Raw genomic sequence first — 8,862 nt, 5'->3', positions numbered from 1 at the left:
GTTTATCTATTTCCTGTCTCTTTTTGTTCTGCAACCTTCTCCCGTGGTTGACTTCACTTCCAAGATGTATCCGAACACTTTTTTTTTTCACCCTTACAGCCAGGCTTAGCACAGCCAGGTCTGCCGATAGCAGAACGTGCCTAAAGATAAGCTCCTCTTGCCCTGCTTTTGAGGCTGCGCCTCTTCCACAGCAGCACAGCGCAGGGATCAGAGGTACCACACGCTGAAAAGCTCAGCTTTTATCATTAGTAGCTATTATTTCCGGGCGGCTGGCGCGCTGCAAGGCCCGGGCAACGGCAGCTCTCCCCACGGGAATAGGCCCTGCTCGAACAGCGTTGCCAGGCCCGGCAAAGGCAGCGCAGCGAAAGACCTCCCGGTTGCGCCCCTCCTCCGCGGCCGCCCTGGAACGGTAGAGCCGGGGCACGTTTCCGCGGTAGCGGCCAAGCGACCCCGCCCCGAGGCGGGGAGAAGAGGCGGAGTGCAGGGAGAGGGAGGCCCTTTTGTAGGCCGGAACCCTTCAGCCGCATCTTCCGTTTTTGGCCGGAGCAGTGCGGCTCGGGGCGCTATGGCAGCGGGGCCGTGGGGCTGGGGGACCGCGGTGGCGGTGCTGGTGCTGCTCGCGCTGCTGCTCGGTGGCGCGCGCCGCCTACGGTGCCTTACCGTGGCCGGCGGGGCTTGCGCCGACCTGAGGGGAAGGGCGGGTGGCGTCCGCGCGCTGGTAGTGACGGCGCACCCTGATGACGAAGCGATGTTCTTCGCCCCTACGGTGCTCGGCTTGGGCAGGGCCGGTGCCCGCGCCGCGGTGCTGTGCTGCTCCGCAGGTGAGCGGGGGAACGCGCCGGGAACGGCGGGGCACCGGCCAAGGTGGAGACCGGGCTTCCCGCCGTGACGTCATGGGAAGGCCGCCATGATGTCTTCCACGCTGTGTGTGTGGGCTGTACCGTGGGGTCACCCACTGGCTGGATGCAGGCATGTGATGCCAGTGCTGTGCTGAACCTCACGGTCTTTTAGGTCTGTGCTGCCATCACCGCATGACAGAAGTTGTGGCTGCCCTATCCCTGGCAGTGTTCAAGGCCAGGTTGGACGGGGCTTGGAGCAACCTTGTCTAGTGGAAGGTGGCCCTGCCCAAGGCAGGGAGTTGTAACTATAGGAGTTGCAAGGTCTTTTATAACCCAAACCAGTCTGATTCTAGGATATCCATAGAATCACGGTGGAGAAGGTGATGTGTCATCCACCTGCGATTTGATGTCATGGCTCCAGCTTGTGATGTGGTGGTGTAACATCCCGCACTTCTTGGAGAGCTACCACAGATGGGCAGCTTTAGTCAGAATGTTACTTTCTGCAGAGTATCAGCAGTGACATCTTCCTCTACACCTGAGCCTCACGCAGAGGTTTCACAATTCAAGCCTAGGCACTTCCAAACTGTGTGGGAGGGTCAGTATGTTATACAAAGGTGCTGTTCAGCATGGCTTTTTGACATCTGTATTTCCATCATCTTGCAGAGGACTTACTTTGTTGATCCAGTTTTAATATCATAATGATATATTTGCTGGAACTCATCTAAAAATTACTAAGTTGTGTAACGCTCTAATAATGGAAAAATAGCCCTGAAGGAAGCCTGAGGTCATGCTGTCCGTCAGTCTGATGCAGCGCTGATGTCTCTTCAAGTGCTGCAGACAAACGTCTTGTTTGTTCTACAGAACTTACAGGGAGGTTCCTCAGCCTGTGCAGGCCGAGTAAGTGAGGTATTAGCTTTTCTTCAGATCACTTTTCCCTGAATCATTGGTGGAATTTAAGTTCATCTGTTTATTTTTCCTGTCTGCCGTGAACATGGAAACCAAGGTATCCCTTTGTAGCAGTCTCTTACATATTTTAACGCTGTTATCTGCCTTTTCTGTCTTATCTCCCCCAGACTAAACAACCCTATTTCTTGCAATTCTTCCTTATATATAAGGTTTTCTAAGCCTCTCATCATTCTCATTGCTGTCCTTTGGACTCTTCCAGTTGGTTCACAGCTTTGAAGTGTCGCAGTCAAAAACTGGAAGCAGTACTCCTGCTGAGGCCTTTCTGTGGCTGAATAGAATGGGAAGATTCTTACTTGCCCAAGACAGTTTTTCACTGCATGTAGCAGTCTTATGTTCTTCTTGTGAAGATTATTTTTTTTTCCCTGCAGAGCAGATACTTAATCAGTTATTACATTGTTCAGCTTTTTGTGCCTAAGAAACAATCTCATTTTAATTACCTTTCACACCATACTGCTGTACCAGAAATTATGAGCCTGCTATGAAAAGTAAAGGTACTGGTTTGATGCTTGTTGAGAGGACTGTCTTGGGCTTCCAAACATTTACGTCTTGCTCTGATAGCAACTTACATTTGGGAAAAGGGCCCTCTGAGGTTTTTGAAAGCTCCAGCTAGTTCCCTGCCAACTTTCCTGTTCTTGCTTTTCAAAGCTTTCTGTCATAACAAACCATCTAGGTGAGAAGACAGGGATTAAGCTATTGTTGAAGTCCTGTGGTGTCATGGCTTTACTGTACCTCCCATTCAAGATTTAGTGCAGAGCTTTCAGTTGTCTTTGCTGATGGACAAAGGTCTGTGGATCCCATTTGGCTGTTTCACAGCTATGGAGAGATTACTGAAGTGCAACTCTGCCATTTCAGTGTGGGGCACTAATATACTGCTGCTATTAGAGAACTTTCCAAAGACATGTTGTGCTTCTGTTTATTTTGTTAAACTTTCTTTTACTCCTGATTCAGCACTGTGAAACTTCTAAGTGTGTTGGACATTGCCTTCTATGTACTCTCTTGTGTATCTCTGTAACAAAGCTAGCAGCTCATATAGGAGAGTACATTCATTGAGCTCATAGATTTTTCCATGCCTCTAATTAGTCTTTGGGGTGATTCAGATGGTTCATCCTCTCACTGTTGGTGTGATTGATGATAAGTGCATTGATCAAAGACTGCAAATTGTAACATTGAAATAAAATCATTACTTAGAAACCATCATGCTTGCAGTTTTCAGATGTCAATCAAAACTACTTAGAAATGAATTAGAGTTGCAGCACCATGGGAAAAAAAAAGTCTTTTACATGCTGAATAATCTTCTATTGAAATAATTACTCATTCTAAATGTGCTTTGCTCTCTGTAGTAACTGACTGTTGCGAGTGCTCCATGGATGAGGTCCAGCAGCATCAGCTGGTTTTGCTCTCAATAGCTTCCCATTTTTTCATGTTAACATTTGTCTATTCCTGATGTCCTGATACATTTCTCAAGCTGTGGAACACAGATATGTTCCCTGAGTTCAGTAGAAGTGAGGGATTTTGAGAGCAGGGGTACTATTTGGATAAAACATCACCTGCACTCAGCTTTTACAGTGCATTGCAGCAAAAGCTATGTTATCTTAAATCACTAGTATTGTTAAAAAAATCAATAGTATCATTGTAAAAAGTCAATCTAAAGTAAGTCCTGCCTGTACTCAGTAATCCATCCAGTGAAGGTGCCCACACTTCAATTTACTGAAGCTGGAACTTGCAATCTAAGCTGCAGGCTATGGACCTAGTGTGTTCCTCAGCAAACCCACAGATAATCATTGCCATAGTCATCTAAAACCATTCACTCAGAGTCTGCAGGAAGAGGTGGTGGTTTTTTTTTTCTAGTTACTCTCCCTCTTTGAACATTTGACAAAGCTTGCTAGTGATGGATCAGATTGCAACGCTGCTTGAGAGAAATGCTGGATTTGGATGACTCACACCCGCAACAATAAGAAGTTACAGTGCAATTCAAGACTTGAATCATACATTAATTCTCAGCTGTATTTTGTTCATTTTATTGCTTCAAAGTTAAAATTGGATTGCAAGTACTGCCCCGCACAGGCCAGCATTCTGGAAGGGGCCATCACAGCTCTGGCATGGACTTTGCATGGCTGATGCCAAGAAAAAATAAGGGACTGTCAGGGCAAGGTGAGAAGAAAATAGTGAGGAAAGAGGTGATGTATAAAGATCATGAATACCATTTCCCTGCTTGTTGTTGAGCGCAGTCTGTTATAACTTTTCCCAAATGCCTTACCCAAATTAGGTTTCCTGTGTTTTGGTTCTCTAAGTTCTTTGCAGTCTTACCATTTTAATTTCTTCCTGAATTTCCTGTGTGAATGATGCTGAAAAATCTTTGTCTTAAACCAGAGATTGTTATGATGGAATTCCTCCTTTCCTCAAGTCTTTTTCATTCTATCACTGTATTCTGTTACAGTGTCATAATGTTGTATGACAACTGCTGCTCATAAGAAGTGGTCCAGACTATTGTAAGCTTCAGTCACTTAAACACAGCATGGGTCAGGCTTCCTGTCATCTCAGCAGTTACCCTGAGCTAAGCTGGGTGTTGCTCAGGCAAAAACGGTGGAGTTTGTTCCCTGCAATTTATCTGTTGCTCTTTTATTTCATGTGTGATGCTCACACTTAAAGCTTTGAGAAAGAAAAGAGGAACTCTTTCCAAGCCAACCTTAACTAAGTTTGATGGCGTTGCTGTGTTTTCTACTTTCAGGAAATTACTACAATCAAGGAGAGATTCGTAAGAAAGAATTGGAACAGAGCTGTTTGCTTCTGGGGATTCCTGCTTCCAATGTAACAATCATTGATCACAGGTAACACGTTTTCATTTACAACATAATTTCATTGCAGTTTTAAATGGGAGGGGTAATGTTCACTTTAAAGTTGAGTGAGAGACTAAAAAGTCTTGAGGAAACTTAAAAAAGACTATATTAGATATTTGTGTTAGCTCTTAACATAAATCTGATCAATGCAGAAGACAATTCAAGGGTGTAATGATGATCATAATCCCTATATTAAGCTCTGTTGATACAGCATGGAGAATAACGATAAACACACTTGTTGGGATTTGGCACAGTGTGTTTGGGCAGCATGATCACATCCTCTGACACTTGTTGCAGTGTTATAGAGACAATTGTAAATTCTCTGCATTGCCTTTGGCAGCTTTGTCTGTAGGTGAGTCTTTGCAGGGTTGGTGTGGAATTCTGTTATATTTATAATCTGGTTTAGTCCTGGCTAAAGACAAAAGTGAATTGCATTATTAAAGACAGTCCATAATAACATGTTAGTAAGATTCCGTCAATTTAAGCCATGTAAAAGTTCTGGTTTTTCTAAGGTGTGATGTTGTTTTCTTTAGTTGTGTGTATATGCAAAAGTAGGTGATAAAGCTGAGACTTCTTTTTTTTGACATTAGTTCAGGAACTGTCTTCTGGGCAAGCGATTAAATGCTTTGAATCAGTGAAACTCGGAATTAACATTGTAAAGGCCTCTTCAATTGTCCAGTCCCTGTTTATGTAGGGTTCATAGGAGCTGAACTAGATACTGATTGCTAGGAAACACAGTACAAGTGATTGTTTCAATTATAAACAGCCATTATACAATCCATACAGAATATTTGTGAAAAAATAGCTTTAACAGAAACATACTGATTTAAGGCCACACCAACTAGGACAGTTAGAGTTGAAAAAAATCTGGCTCCAGGCAGGCCCTTTTCCCATGAACATATTTTCCCTTGAGCTAAGGCAACAGAAACCACAGTCCAGAACATGAATCTTTTGGAGTTCTTTGCTTTTTTTAGCTTTAGGTTTTCTCTCCAAGTTTTCAGCTCAGTTACAAAAACAGCATAGGAGTTGTTTTCCTTTGGAATGAAAAGAGATGTTTCCGTTCACTTCTCATGAACTGGTTTTGGATAACTTAAAGTTTTGTAGTACAATCATACGACAACGCCCAAAACATTTTGGGGAGGTATAAGCAAAAAAGCTGCTAAGCTTTGCTAAGCATAAAGACTGCTCAATGCACCATGCAGAAGTGCACTGGCCTTTCATCCGTTAACCTTAGTATGTGATGTGAGGTTCCTGAACTGCTCAGTCACTCCCTACTACACACTGCTTTTTGCCAGTAATGCTTTGGTTTGCTCTGTAGGAAGGTGAGGCTGTTCAGAGAAGTTGCTTGGATCATGCTTCTTTGTTACTTTCATTGCTATTACTACACATATTTATACACGGTTTCCTCTAGTGAATAAAGTGCCTGAAAAGACAGATCCATCCTATTGCCCACAGCTCCAGGGCATGGACCGGAATTACACCACTGTTCAAAGAAACAGGTTTAGATTTGAGGTCTCTATCTCTGAGGTTAGAGTGCTATGAGATAAACATCAAATCATCTTTGTTGTGCATTCAGGGAGCAAACTGAAGTGAAGTTCTTGCTGAATTTTGCTCAGAGCTTGTTTGCACAGTGAAGTCAAGTGTGTTTACAGTGCATTATTTACTCTGCAATAACTCGCCAGCTGGATGCTCTTTAGGAAAAACATCTGTGGATCAGGTGTTAGCAGAATGGTAAAGGATCAGGAATTATTTTTAGATGACGCTGACTTTTTAGAGTAACTAATTTTTAAAGTACTGTTTTCCAGCAGTTTAGACAAAGCACTGGGATTCAGGGTTCTTGAAACTTGCTCAAAATCCCTGGATTCCTTAAGGTCAGTAGCTTTCCTATGCCTCTGTTGTGACTTCTCTGATTTAGAGATCATACAAAAATATTTGCCAGTATGGCATCATGTGAAACTTGCTAAATTAATAAGTTATCTACCACTAGATTTCCGTGTAAATTCATGTCTATGTAATACATTTCAGGAGGTTGTTCCTCTTCAGTATCTTTTGTAGGCACTGTTTAAGGTCAGAGCCCTTTAGCTTTTTTTGTTCCCTTCCTAATTCCTCAAAAGGTAGTTTTCCACCAAAGTAAAGAACTAGTATATTGCTTTAGGACTGCTGCTGGCCTGCTGCCCATCTAACATTTCTTCTACAACACTGGATGCTTTACGTTATCCAAACTGCAGATTTGTATTTTGGTGAGGAAAGCCCAAAGGATTGCTAGGTCTGGATCTGCTCCAGCCATTGTAGCGTGGAGCTGAGTCATGTTGCTTCCTCTTTCTTTGTATGATCTACAAGTGAGTGCGTAGAATTTTCAAGATGTAAAAGGGGAAATACATGTGAAAAGTCAGGTGATTGACTTGCTCTGTAATTTCACTTGACCAGGCAGGTATAAAATCAACATGACATTTTGAATTGCCTGTGAACTTCTAAGGAGAAAGCTTTTGTCAGTCAGCCTATGATGAAATCTGTCTTAAAGATCAAATCCTTATTAAGCAGTCCCCTGCCTTAAACAATGTCTCTCAAGTACAGCCAGGATTTTTAGGGCAGGACTAGGTCAGTCCCTATCAGACAACTGTTTTGCACTTTTGTTGTGATTCTTTAGCAGGTGCTTGATGTTGTCACTGCGTTTGTTACCTCAATTAAAGACAACTAAAATCTTCTGCACAGATAAAGTCACAAACTGCACCTATGTTTCAACCCTAGAGACTTGAATCTCCTGCAGGAAAGTTCTTCACTGTAGAAGGCATGTCCAAGAGTGGAAAGGGACATGCATTGCTGTGCAGCACCCAGTTACTGTAGGTGAGCAGACGGGCATGCAGGCACCATGCTCCAGACTATTTTAGAGTAGAGCACTTGACTGTTCCTACTTGATACCTGTAAGAATACTTCCTACTGTTCACTTGTGAATAGTACAGGTCAGGAACCACATTAGCAGAGGTGTCCCCTGAGCTGTCATGTAATGATCGTAGCTCCAACACTGCGCTGACTGAACAGCTGCTTGTAAGGGAGACAAAGTTTTACAGACCACTTGTGTTACCATTCCCACATGAGGCTCAATGCTTAGGGGAGCCCAGCTAGAGAACTAGGGCCTGTGTTGTTCAAAGTTAATTTCTGTACTGAAACAGTTATTTCCGCTGCTGGGTGAGGAAGGAGTAGCAAGAGAGCGAGGTTGGAAACTCATAAGTAAGATAAAAGTCACTTCATTGATTATATAAATGGCAATGTAAACTCTGTGATTCTGGTGCGTTTTTATCATCTTATGTGCTGCAGCAATGGACATCCTTGTAGCTGTAAAAATGAGAGATCATTTGGTTTATCCTACTTACAATACCAGCTTAATTTCCACAAAGTCTGGTATAGTTCTACAAATCTTCAGTGAAGGGAAAATGAACACAGCTAGCATACATGCCTGTAATGCAAACACAGACTAACGCAACTGAAAAATCTGCTACAGTGATATGTCTAAAATAATAGATAAATCAGATGCTGGACATTTCTGTGGTGGCAGAAGGGTCTAATGTATAAAGCATTTGGCTGCTCTGCAAACAAAACAGGACATTCATTTTCACCAAAAGTTCTGTTTTTCTTTAGGCATGTGTTAGACTTTGCTGCCAGATTTAGCTTGATTGCTAAATTGCTCTGGTAATGTATGAGCAAATGATCCACTTAAAAGACATGAGTACTTGCTGAGCAGGGCAGAGCTCCCTCATCTTGAGAAGAGCAAATCTGAGTAGCTGATTTACACTTAAGATGTGCAGCAAAGACAAGATTCATCTTTGCAAAAAGAGCTTGTAAACAAGTAAAAAGTGAGTCCTGCATTATCATAAAACATAGAGATGTTTTCTCTTCTCTTCAGAATATGCAGAAAAGAATACTTCTGTAACAATGTGAAGAGAAAATATGTTCACCAAAGAGCTGCTTTGTATGCTGTTCTTTGTATGCACTGCTACATGTTGTCTTGGTTGTTGCTCTATCTGGTCTTGAGAACATAGTGAGATGAAGGTGTTCTAGTCTCCAAAGCCAGTTACCGGGTCATGAGTTATTGCCATGGTTTTGGACTTGCGAATGTACTTTGCTGGAAATTTACTCATAGTTGGGAAAGCTCTTTGTAAGTAACTAATCTAGCTCCTGAGCTAGAAAGCACTCTCGCAGTGTGTGGAAGACCAGGAATTAAT

At 42.9% G+C, this 8,862-nt stretch overlaps 1 protein-coding gene across 1 annotated transcript in view; it reads left to right on the top strand.

Annotated features, from left to right (window-relative positions):
* The first annotated feature begins 495 nt into the window (after positions 1 to 495).
* PIGL (phosphatidylinositol glycan anchor biosynthesis class L) overlaps positions 496 to 8,862 on the top strand; it is a 56,852-nt gene continuing 48,485 nt past the window's right edge. Inside the window, exons 1-2 of the mRNA XM_062622380.1 lie at positions 496 to 821; positions 4,534 to 4,633. Of these exons, the coding sequence (XP_062478364.1) occupies positions 566 to 821; positions 4,534 to 4,633 (356 nt within the window). The 5' untranslated portion in view covers positions 496 to 565. The remainder of the gene's footprint in view (positions 822 to 4,533; positions 4,634 to 8,862) is intronic.

This window comes from Pezoporus occidentalis, unplaced genomic scaffold (assembly GCF_034315485.1).
Source record: "Pezoporus occidentalis ecotype Australia unplaced genomic scaffold, CSIRO_AGI_Poc_V1 ctg241, whole genome shotgun sequence".
Taxonomy (NCBI): Eukaryota; Metazoa; Chordata; class Aves; order Psittaciformes; family Psittacidae; genus Pezoporus; species Pezoporus occidentalis.
The sequence above is the reverse complement of the archived record's forward strand: the minus strand, read 5'-3'. Positions and strand labels throughout refer to the sequence as shown.